General features: G+C 38.0%; 2 protein-coding genes across 4 annotated transcripts in view; one reads left to right on the forward strand and one right to left on the reverse strand.

Moving 5' to 3' along the window:
- Positions 1–11,501, reverse strand: part of ap2b1 (adaptor related protein complex 2 subunit beta 1) — a 30,763-nt gene extending 19,262 nt beyond the window's left edge. For all 3 annotated transcript variants that reach the window (XR_010797358.1, XM_066658615.1, XM_066658614.1), the window contains exons 1-14: positions 11,366–11,501; positions 9,924–9,981; positions 9,685–9,790; positions 9,322–9,457; positions 8,833–9,078; positions 8,368–8,558; positions 7,764–7,985; positions 6,997–7,117; positions 5,290–5,385; positions 4,982–5,097; positions 4,558–4,723; positions 4,010–4,108; positions 2,558–2,817; positions 1,930–2,122 (exon numbers count right to left, since the gene is read on the reverse strand). Coding sequence is in view for 2 of the 3 variants with exons in the window: in XM_066658615.1 (XP_066514712.1) it covers positions 1,930–2,122; positions 2,558–2,817; positions 4,010–4,108; positions 4,558–4,723; positions 4,982–5,097; positions 5,290–5,385; positions 6,997–7,117; positions 7,764–7,985; positions 8,368–8,558; positions 8,833–9,078; positions 9,322–9,457; positions 9,685–9,790; positions 9,924–9,960 (1,989 nt within the window). In the remaining variant the exon portion in view is untranslated. The remainder of the gene's footprint in view (positions 1–1,929; positions 2,123–2,557; positions 2,818–4,009; positions 4,109–4,557; positions 4,724–4,981; positions 5,098–5,289; positions 5,386–6,996; positions 7,118–7,763; positions 7,986–8,367; positions 8,559–8,832; positions 9,079–9,321; positions 9,458–9,684; positions 9,791–9,923; positions 9,982–11,365) is intronic.
- Positions 11,502–11,781: 280 nt separating this feature from the next.
- On the forward strand, positions 11,782–15,368 carry pex12 (peroxisomal biogenesis factor 12). Its single transcript, XM_066661152.1, has 3 exons — positions 11,782–12,075; positions 12,413–12,948; positions 13,968–15,368. The coding sequence occupies exons 1-3, from the start codon at positions 11,953–11,955 to the stop codon at positions 14,356–14,358; spliced, it is 1,050 nt and encodes a 349-aa protein (XP_066517249.1). The 5' UTR covers positions 11,782–11,952; the 3' UTR covers positions 14,359–15,368.
- The last annotated feature ends 133 nt before the right edge of the window (positions 15,369–15,501 follow it).

Here is a 15,501-nt window from a genome sequence, read left to right on the forward strand (position 1 = left end):
ATACTGACAACATATATATTTTGGCCTGTTCTCTATAAAAAGAATATATATTAGATATTTTGAACTTACTATCTTATTAAGTGCATTGGCAAGGAAATTTTTTCTGCCCTTTCAAACCTCAAAGCTGTGGTCCCCAACATTATCTCTGCATTAGAGACCACGGCCTTCATTAAAATAAAATATGACTGGTTCTATCAAATGCTCTAATGGTTTATTGCAAGCAGCTGATGAGAGAAGGGCCTTTATTCTATTCTAATGATGTCTAAATGAAAGGAGAGGAGCTTTTATGGCAATATCTGAACTTGGAGGAAGATAGTCTGAGCAAAAGATTTGACACCTAAGCCTTTTAATGAGACATGGAATTGATCTTAATCACGCTGGAGTCATCGTTCCTTTGCCCCGGATATCAAACACCATAGAAGGTGAATAAATTAGCTCTTATCGGACGCAACTCCTGGCTTAGGGCATATTGTAATATCTATGTATGAAAGAGCAAAGACCGGAGAGTCATAACTCTCATGTTACAGTGCTTACAGTTTCTACCTCAGGCAAATATTACCACTTTATCACTTTGGGCTGTGTCCATAAAGTCCTTCTTTCCTACTGACCAGAAGAATATAATTCCAAATTTGCTTGGAAGCAGATACTCAAATGGTGACCCTAGCAGGCTGAGGTAATATTGCGAGTTCATTATTAAAGTGCAAGTGTCAAGGATATCCAGCACAAATCAAATACATCCATAGAACAGAGGCAGGTATAGAACAGAATCCTTCAGTGAGTCTGAAAATGTTCAGGACCTGTAAAGCTTTGTTGAGCAAATAAAAAGTACTAGTATTCTAGTACCAATGCAGAGTTTGCAAGATATAATTTTGGGGCTGTTTATTAGAATATACAAATTTGCAAACCTTTGTTTACAAGCAATCAGTGCAAATACAAATCACCCTTTAAGCCAACTGTATGCAATTTTTTTATGTTAAAATATGGACAACTTTCAGGGTCCAAAATAAATGAAACTCTCCTAAATAACAATAAATATTGATAATATCTTATTATTATTTTCCATTTTCCTGTAAGCTTATTGAGAATTTGGTAAGCATTATTTTAATTACTGCTGACAATGTTTTGCACCATTTCCATTAAGCAGATGCCTCTGGGGGACATGTGACAATGGTAACAAATAGTAAAAATGGTAATCTGATGCACAATAAACTGCAGGTGCAGTCAGGTCAACATAATGCCCTCATAAATTCAGAATAATGAAGAGTGGGAAAGATGAGCTTTTAAAAGGTTTAGCTGTAATTAGACAGGTGCTAAAACATTGGATATTTTCAAAATTTCACACAATTAGAAAACGCTTTTAGAAATGATCCAAAACGTTTGCCAGAACTTTTACTGAAGTGAGACATTCTTATATCTGTGTTAATAATAGTAATGTTTTCATGCAAATGTCTGATAATGGCACCTTGGTACACAACAGCAGCTTTCACACTTGTTCTGATGGGATCAGAAATCAAATCTGAAATTGCGCCTTTGTTTAATTGTAAAATAACAAAAAGTGAATATACAATATTTAAAGAAAGTCAAGAGTACACAGAAATATATCAGATGGCACTTGGCAAGCATTATCAATGTTTAAAACAATTATTCTCAAGCTCAAAACTTGTGATATGGTTCTCATAAAATGATAAGCAGATGTACTCTGGTATATCTCTTTGAATGCCTTTAAAAGTTGTTTGAAAAAATATTTCTATTTGGTCAGGAGCATTCAAATGTGTGTTCTCTATATTTAAATATAAATTGCAGAAAGCATTACTTGTTAATTACAATAATCTAATAATTTCCCATTACAGATCTCTAAGTACAGACTCTATAAAATGACCTTGTATGAACAGATAACCCACTTAACCAAAAACAACACTTGGAACTTACCAGACTGTCTAGACCTCCTCCTAGAAGGTCGACAGCACCCATCTGCATGGAGGACACCTGAGGCACGTTGACTGGTGGGCCAAGATCCAGGTTGAGCAGATCACCCAAAAGATCACCTTGAGACGGAATGACTTGAGGCTGGTCGATTGGGGCTCCTGGCCCTGCGCTGATGGGGCTCTCTCCAGTGTCGATGCTATGGAGGAGGACATCAGAGGGGAATGACTGAACATGGCGTAAACAACCAAACAGACAAATCAATTAGGCATTGTTCTCATTCAAGGATAGAACAGAGTAACTTGTTATCTGTCAAGGCTTTCTTTGTTTCTGTTGGCTGACACTAAAAGGTTTTATTTGTTTATCTCAAAAATCACTCCTACAGGATAAATACCAAATGAAATCTTTCAGCTTGTCAGAGGGAATTAAAAAGGCAAATGAACAGGGGCTGTAAGAAAACACACTACTTCAAATGGAAAAAGAAAACTTTCTGTATTGTCCCATTAAAGCAAATAAGTGAAAAGCAATTAATTACAATTAACAAGAAAAACTAAATGAGACTAATTTAGATTGTTTTAATTGTTAAATAGCCCTACTTTTTTATATAAATAAAAACCAATTCCTTTCTCCATACCTGCCATGCTGAATGGGCAGGTGTTTGCGGTGGATGCCATGGCTGCCCTCCACAAAGGCATTGGGAGGTTTGTGGTAGACTGAGGCAAGTGAGCCAATGTGGCAAATGAGTTCATCCAACAGGGTGGGCTCAATCAGGTCTGTCTCCTCTGAGATCAGGGGCTTCTCAGACAGAACCACTTCTTTGGCTGTCACTGGGTCAGTGGAGAGAAGACGCCAATAGATGTAGCCTCGGTCACGCAGATCAGGGTTATCAGAGTCCTGTGAAGGAGAGATGAACAGAATGATTAAAAAAAACTAAATAAGTCTTTATTTCTTACTTTTACTGAGTCAATAAAGTTTCACACCCAGTAAGGTCTAAGAATTTATGCAACAGGCATCATTGTACAAAACACTAGACTGTTCACTGGCTATCTATACCTGATCTATAATCCGTTATATGGAGTACAAAGGGTGCCACAATACACGATGATATTCATTTCTATCAACTCTGTCTCAGCAGGGGTGGTGAGAAAAAAAATGCTGTGAATCAAATACAATTAGATTTGGATAGACCAGGTCACCGTCAGTTATGTAATCTGCATAGGTGAGTTAGGCAGACACAGAACAAACCATTCAAAGCTAGGGACCATTTCAGTGTACCTAATAGGGTTCATTTCACAACATCGTTCAATGAGGCTATCAATCACTGGTGATAAGGCTCAAACTATACATATAAGACCAGAGCAAGATTAAAACATAGCTGTAGCTGCTACTTCAAACCAAGTACTGAATTCAAAAAAGAGAAAGAAATAACTCACCCTAAATGATGTTTAAAGCTTTGCATGCTGTCTTTTTCGTGTATAGAAAATCATGGATTTCAGAAAGTGCTCAATCCACATTATTCACATTAAAATTTGTAACAAACTGAGACACGTTAAAATGCAGATAGTTAAGGAATGAGAGGGGGATTTTCACGGCTCTCTGCAGATGTTCCATCTGCTAAAGTGCCTATACATTTATGCTGCCTTTTCATTATTAATTGTCTCAAAAACAGATGTATCATCATGCAGAAATTACAATGTATAGCAAATCACCAAATTTGCGTATCGTTACACATCTAGTCAGTACTCACATAATGACACCACGTATGGCACCTCAGTCATTTCTGGATTCGATATAAAAAGAATATCATTCAGGAATCAGGCTATTTCTATCTTTTTTTGTCCATTTTAACTGATATCCAGCCCTAATAATGAGGTCCAAATAAAACTGATGAAACAAGCTGGTGTTGGATGAGCAGGATAATTAAAGTGCCCATGTGATAAGATGATGATAACAAAACCACTTCATTGCTGAGCAGGAGAGGACAGGTTTCTCAATGATGTATCCATTATGCATGTATAACGAGTGAATAATAACAGTGTGCAGGAGCCTTCTGGGGAGAAAAATGAATGTAAAATTAATGTCTCACCTGCGTGGCCAGACTGAGCACTTGCTGTACTAGCTCCTGTGTCTCAGAGGGCTTCTTCAGGAACAGCTTCACAATGGCAGTCAGCAAGGTCAACTGAACCTACAGGCAAACAGTTCAGTGTCTCTACCATTACATTAAGATCAATCAAACTCTGTGTTTAAAGCAAAGCATTTGACAGCAAACAACATCAGTAAGCTATAAATGTGAGGAGGAAAGCTACAATATCAGGTATGTGTTGAATAAAATTATTTGTAGAATAATTTTTCAAAATACCAGCTGCGATATGAATTGTGTCACAATTTCATAACAAAACCATCTAATAAATCTAATTTGGACATTTTACATCAAGTCCCACTGAAAATGAACATGATTTATTACTTATTTGTAACCAATTTTTGCAGCATTTTCTCTATTTAGAAAAATCCTCTTTCTTAATAGAATACAATGGAAAAAATTGATGAATCCAAGGTTTTATAATAAGCCTCTAAGGAATAAATCCTGCCTCATTTTGCACATGTGAAGCTCTCATTCAATCCAAGTGGTCTGACCTGAGTGCTCTCATCATGGAAGCCCTCCAGGAAACTCTCCAGAAGCTCATCTGCATTGTCAATTCTTTCTGCATATTCACCAACAATCCAGATCATAGCTGCACGAGCATCCGGCTCATCCAAAGAATCCAGGTTCTCACAAAGAGTGGCAATGATACTCTCATATCTACACAGGTAAAAGAAAATTATTGGAAATAACAATTCTCAATTTAATAATCATCTGTAAATTTCTAAGGACTGGAAATACCTAAATTCATGAAAACAAACATTTTGTCGATATTTAGTTTACTACATCATCATACATGTCTTTCATATAGTGTGAAACTCACATGAAACAATGATACATAATGAATCATCAATGAAAGAATAGAAGTGCTCCAAAATGACTTGGAATCAGCATATTTTTATTGACTCAAATACTGACTTGTTAGGGTACTTGCGGAAGATGTCCCTAATCACCACAATGGCCTCCTGCACAACATAGTTCACTTTGGTCTGGATGAGGTCCAACAGAGTGCTTACACATCGCTCAGCTGATTGCTAGGGATTAAAAGTAAGAAAGAACAAGAGCAAGAGAGAGAGAGAGAGAGAGAGAGGTCTAAATAATTACTCTGATGACTAATAGCTACATTTCAACACTAAATTTCAAATGCTGCAAATATATCAATTCTTGTAGTAGTGCAAAAGCCCCTGAGAGAGTTATGGGCTGTTTATGTCAGAAGAGCATCAGACCTCCACTTTGATAGCGCAGCGGCCGATAGCTCGGACAGCTTTGCGTACGAAGTCCACATCCACTTCGGTAGCATATTCTTTCAGCTCAGCCAGTACCTGGAATTACAACATAACATTTTAGGTGAAGTTGTGGAGACAAGTGTTTACAATAAGCTGCAGTAACTCTACAACAAATGCTATAGAAAAATGGTAGAGGCAAAAATGCATTAATCTTAGTGTTTATTTTAAATTTCTAGCATGAATATATACTTTTATAGTAATAATCAATTGTGCTCATTGTGTTATAGGAATGGAGTTCTCAAGCTATATTAAACATAAAATACATAAAAGGACACAATGTGTTCTTTTATTTTCTGTACTTTATAATATGTAAATAGCATTTTTAATTACATGATTTGTGTATTCTGAACTAATGTATTTGTTATGCATCACCAGCAGTCACATTTTATAATGCAAAAGTTGCATTATTTAAACAGATGAATTTTCAGCACACCTGCTCAATAAATATAATATAAATACTTTATTATGGTAGGAAAAATATTTACAGTTTCTTGGCAGTGCCAGCAGGGAGATTTAAGTTTACCCTGGGCTTGCCAGAACATGCTTGTGCTGTCTACCACAATGATTCCTGTGCAACCCATGAACAGATTGTACTTCAGATATTAGTGCTTTAACTCAGGCTTCCTATGAGCAATGGTCCAAGTGTTATAAAGGATAGAAATAGCAAGAATGCTTTGTGCCTGCTGTGTTTATCAGAGAAAAAATAACCATGAAAACAAAAAAGATTAGAAAGGTGTCACAGATCCTACAAAAAATGTCCTACAAAATATAGCGATTTAGCCTGACAAATATAGCGTATTTTAGTGTAGTGTTTTAAACAAAGCAACCATTTAATCTGGACCAAAAAAAGCAAAAACCTGAAAAACTACACCAAAACAAATAATATCATGCCATCAGTACCAATTGCAGATATAGCTATACTAGCAACTTTGAGTGTGTCTGTCAGCTCTTCGGTAATCAGATTTGGATTTATCAACTGACAACATTAAAAGAGATATGCTGCTATTGTAAAATCTTGGTTGATACAAACAGGCCTAGATCTAAACTTTGCAAATAAACATTCATCTACGGTTTGAAAAAAATATATTGCGTGTCTGATAACAGCAATGTGTCTGGTGCCGGCCCGGCCCAGACCAGACCAGCTGCTCACCTTATTATTACTATGTAGCATAATGACACTTCATTGGTGATCATTTAAAATTCAATCTATAGTTTGATCAGAGGAGGATGGGTCCCCTTTGTGAGTCTTGGTTCCTTCCAAGGTTTCTTCCTCCAGCCTCAAGGGAGTTTGTCCTTGCCACTGTCGCCTTCGGCTTGCTCGCATTGGGCTTTGATTTAAATGTTCTGTTCTGAAACTGTGAAGCTGCTTTGTGACAATGTCAGTTGTAAAAGGCGCTATATAAATAAATTTGATTTGATTTGTTTCCAACTCCAGATTTTATTAGTATCAGGAAAAATACTACTAAATAAAATTCACCAATAACTGCCAACTTTCCGGTCAGGGCATCATTTTACCTTACAATGTTCAGAGAATCAGGTGAACCCAACAGGTGCCATCCCTAGTTTACCTATTGGCTGAACCCTGCTGTCTGCACCAGACATCTGACATACTCTTATACAGTTTCCTTTAGAATGAATATGAAATACCTGGGCAATGTTAGCCTGAGAGGCCAGTCGGATCATGATGTCCAGTTTTTCCAGTTTGACATAGATGGGATCGTTGTACTTGACAAAGAACACCTTGATTTCTTGCTTTAGGATTTCAGGCCTGGCAGCAGAGTGAGGAAAATAACACACATTAACATCATTTTAAAGGTCAGCAATCTGCCAACTTTTCAGCTGTTATAGTTTCAAAGAGGCAGTTAATGCCATTTATAAATGAAATGACACTGCTTATTTTAGGGTTTCCGCTGCTCCATCATCACTGACTGAGCACATACTTTGGCATGTGCTGGAATTAATTAAAATGTGAGGTATTCCCGCATTGATTTTGTATTTAGGCATTGGAATTGATTTGAAAAATTGTAAATAAAAAGAAATACTGCCACCTAATGTCAGCACTTTGTAATGACGCTCTGTATAAAGTTCCATCATCTCACATACGCTTATACAAAACAAATCTATACATTTAATTCATATAGTATTTCTAAAACATGCAAAAAATTATTAAATGTTAAACTAATGGTAATAAACAGTGATTTCCAGCAATACTACACAAGCAAAGATTATTGAGATTATTAATTTCAGTGTGTTACATTCAACAAGAAACCTTAAAATAAAATGTGCAGAACAGTCTTATGTACAGAATGTGTACTTATTATTAAAAATTAATAATGAAATAGGTCATTTTCCCAAATCCTTGACATATGACTGAATATGTTTAAGATTATGACAAGTAGAGCTTTAATTCTGACCTCTTTTGCACAATGAGGTTGATGTTCCTCAGGGCCACATACTGGACTTCTGGTTCTCCAGAGAGCAGAGTGACCAGAGGAGGAGAAAGCTTCTTCAGTAGGGTGTTGTAATAGTCAGAGTCTTTAGGCAGCAACTCCAGGAACTTCATCAAGACCTTCACAGCTGACAGCACCACAGCCGAGTTGGCATGGGAGAGACGTGGGGTCACACGCTCACAGATACTAACAGAATAGGAGAAATAAAAAGGAATATAGAAAACTTTCAAACAAACAGTTAGGAAAGGATCTATAGAAAAAACATCTCAATTTTTTAACATAGCACAGAGCAATAGTGTAAGTATTAAGACAATGACACTCAGTGATTATTATGTTATTGGCAGCTAGCAGTGGCCTACTGGCAGATGCCACTAATTGTCAAATCCACTCATCTAGAATAACAGGATGTTCCCTATATAGTCATTGGGATGCTGTTTCTTTGCATTTGATGATCATGTGTTATAATTAACCAACAGTTAATCTACATAATGATGCTCAGATTTGTATGAACTCTAAACTGCATACTAGGCGCTGTTCAAGAATGCACTAACTGTAATTGTTTACTTACCTCTGGGCTTCACGCTCATCTTTTGGGTTGTAGTTGGACAAGCAGTCTAGGATGAAGATCTGGCCCCACTCTGTGCACTCATTCAAGGCTGTCAGCAACTTATTGATGTTCTGGGGGTTCAGGTCCAGGAGATTACTATTGGGGTGAGACTCACTGATTTCAGACAGGGCCGCTACTGCATTAGCCACAACCTAGAGGGAAAGAAAGAAGGACATTTTGAGAGAATTTGAGAGCAACACGTGTCACTGAATTAGCCTTTAACTCACATTCTACCATATGTAGCATTATTAGCACTGAAATTGCTTTTGTGTGCCTCATTAACCAAATCATATAAATTATTTTTTTTACAATAAACCCTTTATGTCAGCTCCAAAAAACGTAGATGTAAAGTAACCCAATGCACTTTTTTTTTTAAACTTGCATGTGAGACCAAAAACAAGGATTATTTTCAGCAGTGCTACAAACCATTGGGTTGGAGTCAGCGATGAGATCCCTGAGGGAATCCAGGAAGCCCTGGTCCTCCACCATCTGGGCATTTATGTCATGCAGTTTAGCCACACATACAGCAGCTGTCTTCCTGACATAGGGGTCCTCATCCTTCAGGCATTTCCTCAGAGGCTCACACAGGTACTCAGTGATCTTATCCACACGGATGCAGCCCATAGTGCGCACTGCCAAGGCTCGAATGAGAGGATTAGGGTCCTCACAGTCCTAAGGGATGAGACAGCAACAGCTATTAGGTACTATTTGCAAGTTAAATATTTTACTTGTATTCTATAAAGGCACTAGTGTTACCCACTATGCTATGCACCAAATATAATATGTCCTGTGTGGTGCATGGCTTCCCAAAAAAACAAAAAAATAAAATAAAAATAAAAATAAAAAAAACAGTGATATACAAACAATATCAATACAAACCATTGTTTCATTTTTTATACCAGTTGAACTACTTGCCTTGACAAAACTGTTCACAGCCATAATGGCCATGTCAGGCTGACTCTTGGCATAGTTCATCAGATACAGATAGACCAGTTTCTTCAGTTCCAGGTTATCAGTCTGCATGCAGTTCACCACATCAGGAAACAATGAGCTATTAACAGAAAAAAGAGAGGCAGGTAATATTTATCACAATGCACAAATGCACAAAACATTTTCTACCGGGTGGAGGTGGGGTGTCAAATCAAACATCCACGTAAGACAACACTAGCCCACAGGCCATAATTTGGGCAGTCCTGCTGTAGATAATGCAGAACCTTATTGCCTTTGATATGACCCTTGTCCTGTGTTAAAACAGAAGCATCTAATAAACAATCTTACCTGACATCCTTGCCTACGGTCATGGCAGCAATGACCTTTTTCACTGCTTCTTTCCTCTTCTCCTTTTTCTCATTGTTCAGCTCTGCTTTAAGTTCAAATATCTCTCCTGTAAGAAATAACAGGTGTACAGTGGGCAAAATATAGATCACAGACCCAAAGTAAACATGATCTGTGACTAAATTCACGACTAGAATGATTTACTTTGAGATATGTCCATGTGGTCAATGTAAGGTCCCTACCTTTTTTGTTTGTGGTGAAATACTTTGAGTCTGTCATTCTGCTTGGTCTTCAAGATCACTGCAAAGAAAGCATACGTAATTTCTTAATAAATTCAGCTGTTGCTGGATGTTATTAGCACAGGTTAGCTGCAGATATAGTAGTCATTGTATGGGACCTCAAAATTTCATGTAGCTAGTGACAAGCCAAAATTAATACTTATTCTCATATCATCATATTATATATGATGACGATCCACTAGTGTTACCTTTGTAAGATCCTGGAGCTAATTTGTTGACATTTTACAATGTCAAATATAGATATGACTGACCATAAAAAAATGTGACGATTCAAACCTCTCTGGGTGTTGTACCGACCTTAAGCTCATCTCAGTGACCAAATGAGGATCTGAAACTAAAGATCACTGATACTTACAAGGAAGAGAATATTATTTTATTCTAAACATTCCCTGATTGTAATTTTCACTGCACAAAACATTCAGAATTTTCTTTTTAAATCTAGACTGCTGTCAAGATAAGGACTGTAAGACAAAACAATAGTGTGTGAAAAACACAGGCACTCAAACAAAATCCTCACAATACGGCCAAGTTCTTGCTGGAACATCTGGCTGGTGAGGGAACAGTGATTCAACCAGTCTTGAACTCTGATGTTCCACACTAATTTAAGAAATTAATTTAAAATTGTGACAGGATATTACAAAAGTATCATTATTTCTGAACCAGAATCTCCCTGTAAGGACAAGAGGCGGAATATTCCTGAATCAGTCATAGGATTTCTGCTGGCCATATACAGCTTTTTAAGACTCTAATTTCAGCCAATACCGATAATACTGCTGTAATACATCAATGATGAATTTACTAACATTAATATTAAAGAGGCATGGGGAAAAAAACGGGTATAAAAATTTTCAATCTGACAACAGAGTTCAAATAGTTTAATACTGACGCATGTATCTAACTAGCTAGTACTATTTGTATAAAGTTTATGTAACTGTGTAATTAATCAACATCTAGCTACAGTAGGCCGATGAAACGTTAGCTCTGAATTCGAATATACAGTTCCACCTTAAACGATGCAGCAGATTAATTCTGGCACCCAAGGCGCAACTGTAACTACTGCACAATTTAAGGTGGAACGGAGAAGTTGAAGAAGCAGCGGGCGAAAACGAAAATCAATGTTAGCGTCACATCAAATCTCACACAAACATCAAGCTAAACATTTACGTACATGTAGATATACACATATACAGTAATATTCCTCATTAACATAAATAATTATGAAGTTTATTTGCGATAGCTGCGGATATTCCTTTGGGTGTGACCGTATAAACGCTAACTCGAGCTAACGGCAAGCTACTGGGCTAACATAGGAGCTCCGATTGGAAGTGATTCGTCAAAATAAGTAATTAAAAGATTATTAGAAAAGCGATACTAAAGGGCATCACCTTGGGGCAAAGATGCGGAAAAAATAGTAAAGGTCTTCGGTTAAATACAGCTGCAATGAACCGCTGTGCAGGAGGAAAAGATGGAACTCTCGGAACGGAAAACCGGAACGTTTTGAAAACACGGAACGCTGCACCGTTTCCTGGAGTCGACTCTCGACTGAATCGACTTTTCATCCCAATTCTAATTTTAACTGGTGTGTGAATCCCATACAGACATGGATGGAGTCAGGATTAAAATATCTTCCAAACAACGTCAGTCCAATTTCTTATATTAACTTGAAAATTATAATATTTTTGTCAGGCGGATTTAAGTTCATGTTCGTGTTTTCGGCTGAATAATTTTCTAGCAAACTGAAAGTGAATCGACACTAAGAATTTTGATTTTTGGGAGTCGACTCCTCGTGACTGGACGATAGCCTCGAACAAAATATGTTGACACGCGATTGACCTGTCTTTGCCGTGTTGTATGGCCAATTCCGTCCACCGAACAGTGAAAATATATTTTAATACTGGATCTTATATGTGGTAGTGATTTTTAGGAGGACATTTAAAAAAGTTATTTGAGTTAAGAAAAGTAATCTTCCAGAATGGCGGAAAGAGGAGCACATCTGACCACAGCTGCAGCTGAAGACAGACCATCTATTTTTGAAGTTTTAGCTCAGGAGTCTTTGATGAGCGCTGTTAAACCTGCTCTACAGCACGCAGTAAAGGTATCGTTAAGTATAGTCAGTCCTTCCAGTACTGAAACTTAAAGAAGCCTTTATTAAAAATAGGCAACGAAATATAAACAATATGTAATTGATTATGCATTATGTTTAGTGGTTGCTATATAGTACAACTCAGTTAAGATCAGGATCAACATTATTTGTAACTTAGTCCCTGAATTAATCAGTTTTATGCATCACAGAGCGGGTTCCTATAAAGGTGGTGGCCATGTTTACAGTAGGACTAGTGCAGAATATTTGACACAACCATATATATATATATATATATGAGAATGAAAGAGAGATAACGAGAGAGCTAACTATCATTATTGTGTATATACAGATCCTGGCTGAATCCAATCCTGCTCGATATGGCATACTCTGGAGGAACTTTGATGAGATCTATGCCATACTTGACTTGCTCCTGCAACACCATTTTCTGTCACGCACCAGTGCTTCCTTTTCTGAAAACTTTTACGGTCTAAAGCGTGTTGGGGCAGACAGTGGTCGACCGGCTTACAGAGGCCTCTGCCATAGGCATCACTATCACTCTTTGCTCCTCCTTGCTCTCCTTCCTTACCTGAGGTCCAAACTAGAGAAGGTCCTGGCTCGACAGAGGGATGAGGATGACTTCTCTATACGTCTGCCCCTGTCCCTCACCCAGAAGATGTACAGGGCCTTCCTGGCTATCTACCCATATGCATGCATGGCTTGGGATGGCTGGACGTTTTGCCATCAACTGTTGTACATTTTCGGCAAGACACAGACACACTCACCTCTGCTATGGCTGGCGGGGGTTAAACTATCCCATCTCACTGCTAATGACATTCACAGCTTAGATCTCAAGTCCACAGGTCCTGCACTGAGCCTCAACCAAAGGTGAGTGTAAAATACCGGGTGTCAGTCATGGCTTAATTGTTAGAGAAGAGGGCTTAGGACTGAAAATTTGTTGGTTTATTTTCCCCAACTAGCAGGAAATTGGGGGTGGTGGGAGTGAAAGAGCAGCACTGTCCTCCTCCCTCAATCCACAGCTGAGGTGCCCCTGAGCAAGGCACCGACAACTGCTCCCTGGGTGCTGGAGATGGCTGTCTGCCTCTCTGGATGTTTATTCACAGCCCCTAGTGTAGGGGTCGCATATAGGCGGTCCGCAGTCTGGACCCAGATGCTGTCCTATCCAGATCAGGACCTGTAACTGATATTAAGGGTTGGTTTAGATTTAAAATGATAAAAGCTCTTTTGGAACACTTTCGGGATGACAGTGTTGTGTGAGGTATCACCAGAAACTTCAATAAGAGAGGAACCTTTTGAAATATTTTCATACCACCGAACATGGATTCTATTTATGGAGAAAGTTGCAGCCTTCAGCATAAAGAGCCAATCAGCTTGCTGTTAACAGATAAAGTCCTGCCCTCCAGCAATAAGAACCAATCAGATTGCTGGTTATGGAAATGAAGTAAAGTCAACTTCAAGACAAGTCATTAGGGACTTTATGTGTAATTTTTTTTTTAATTGTTGTTTTATTTGTAAAAACATTTTTACTTGAAATGAGGAAAGGACATTTTATGTAGAGTATTTTTTTTTTTTTTAAATATGTTGAAAGGTAATTTAAAATGAAATTCAGTTTTTTAACTTCATGAATGTTGCTATAACTACAAGGTTACTTTAATATAAAGGATATGGCACTGATCATAATGCAAGTTATACATTATGTTCTGAACCTTGGATTGAGGAAAATTCTCTAACTGTACCTAATGAATGTAATACCTGAACCTAATGTAATACCACTAAATTACTTTATTAATGCTTGGTATTCCTGGTCATTTATGATACCTTAATAATTTGGTAAATGGCTCTAAACTAATTAAGTTCCTTATCAATGCTGTATTTTTCCTCCGCAGCATTGGGCAGAAGCTGCAGCGGCTGTTCTCAACAGTGGTCGGAGGTGTGGCAGTGTCCCTCTCCACCAGTCTCTCTTTGGGGGTTTTCTTCCTTCAGTTCCTGGAGTGGTGGTATTCTTCAGAGAACCAGAGCACCATAAAGTCACTCACGTTCCTCCCTACACCTCCACCCCCACTTCACCTGGAGGGCCGAGAATCTTCACCCACACATACCAAAGTCTGTCCACTTTGCAGGAAGATTCGCATCAATGATACGGCCCTGGCAACATCTGGATATGTCTTTTGCTACCGCTGCATATACATGTATGTCAAGGTCAACCACAGGTGTCCCCTAACAGGCTATCCCTCCGAAATGCAGCACCTTATCAAAATATATTCTCCAGAAGGTTAGACAGAACTGATTCAACAGCACTCATTGCCGTAGCATAAATCATGCATTTCCTGCAGAATTACTTACATTCATTCATTCATCACTTATCCAGTTCAAGGTCATGGTGGGTCCAGAACCTACCTGGAATCATTGGGCACAAGACAGGAATACACCCTGGAGGGGGATCCAGTCCTTTAAAGTGCAACACAGACGCACACACACCTACGGACACTTTTGAGTCACCAATCCACCTACCAACGTGTGTTTTTGGACTGTGGGAGGAAACCGGAGCACCCAGAGGAAACCCACGCGGACACGGGGAGAACACACCAACTCCTCACAGACAGTCACCCGGAGCAGGAACCAAACCCACAACCTCCAGGCCTCTGGAGCTGTGTGACTACAACACTACCTGCTGCGCCACCGTGCCGCCCAAAATTACTTACATATAGGCTTTAAATTAAAATCAGGAAAGGCAGTAGAATAATAATGATTATAAAATATGACAGAGATAAATGGCTACTGAGTAGAAATATATTGCTGATAATTAAAACTTTCATATAAAATATTTTTGGTAAGTCAATACCAATGATTTATTTTTAAAATTTCTTTTTATTAAACTATCACAGTTGATTTATTTTTAATGTTATCCCATTTAACTGCAGCTTATTTTGGAAGTGCTGAATTAAGCCAAGCATTATAAATACTCTCCAGCTTACACTGTTTATGTTTAAACAGTTTAAATATACAGAAAGAAATCAGTCCAGTTTCTCTCAAATGTTAAATGTTGAGCCAAATATAAGATCAAGTGATTTCCTGTTCTACTAACAAAACACCATCCTGAAAAGGACCATAAACCCCCAGATGTCAATCATCCAGAGAAGAGGAAACTGAAAGGCTCAACTGACCTCTTCCCTCCCGTTTATCAGAATGGACCCCAAATATACACAATACTTTTAGATAAAACCTCGAGCATTTTCAATGCCTGAAAGCATTCCAGAGAAAACTGTGGGAAAAGACTAACTGTTAAATGGACCATATGAAAGTAAACAAAATAAATAAATAAATACATAAAACAACTAATTACATGAGATTTCTGTACTATAAACAGTGTCAAAATATACATTTGAATTGATTGTGAAGTCACAAAATCAAACATATTTA

This window comes from Hoplias malabaricus, chromosome 2, assembly GCF_029633855.1.
Source record: "Hoplias malabaricus isolate fHopMal1 chromosome 2, fHopMal1.hap1, whole genome shotgun sequence".
Classification (NCBI taxonomy): domain Eukaryota; kingdom Metazoa; phylum Chordata; class Actinopteri; order Characiformes; family Erythrinidae; genus Hoplias; species Hoplias malabaricus.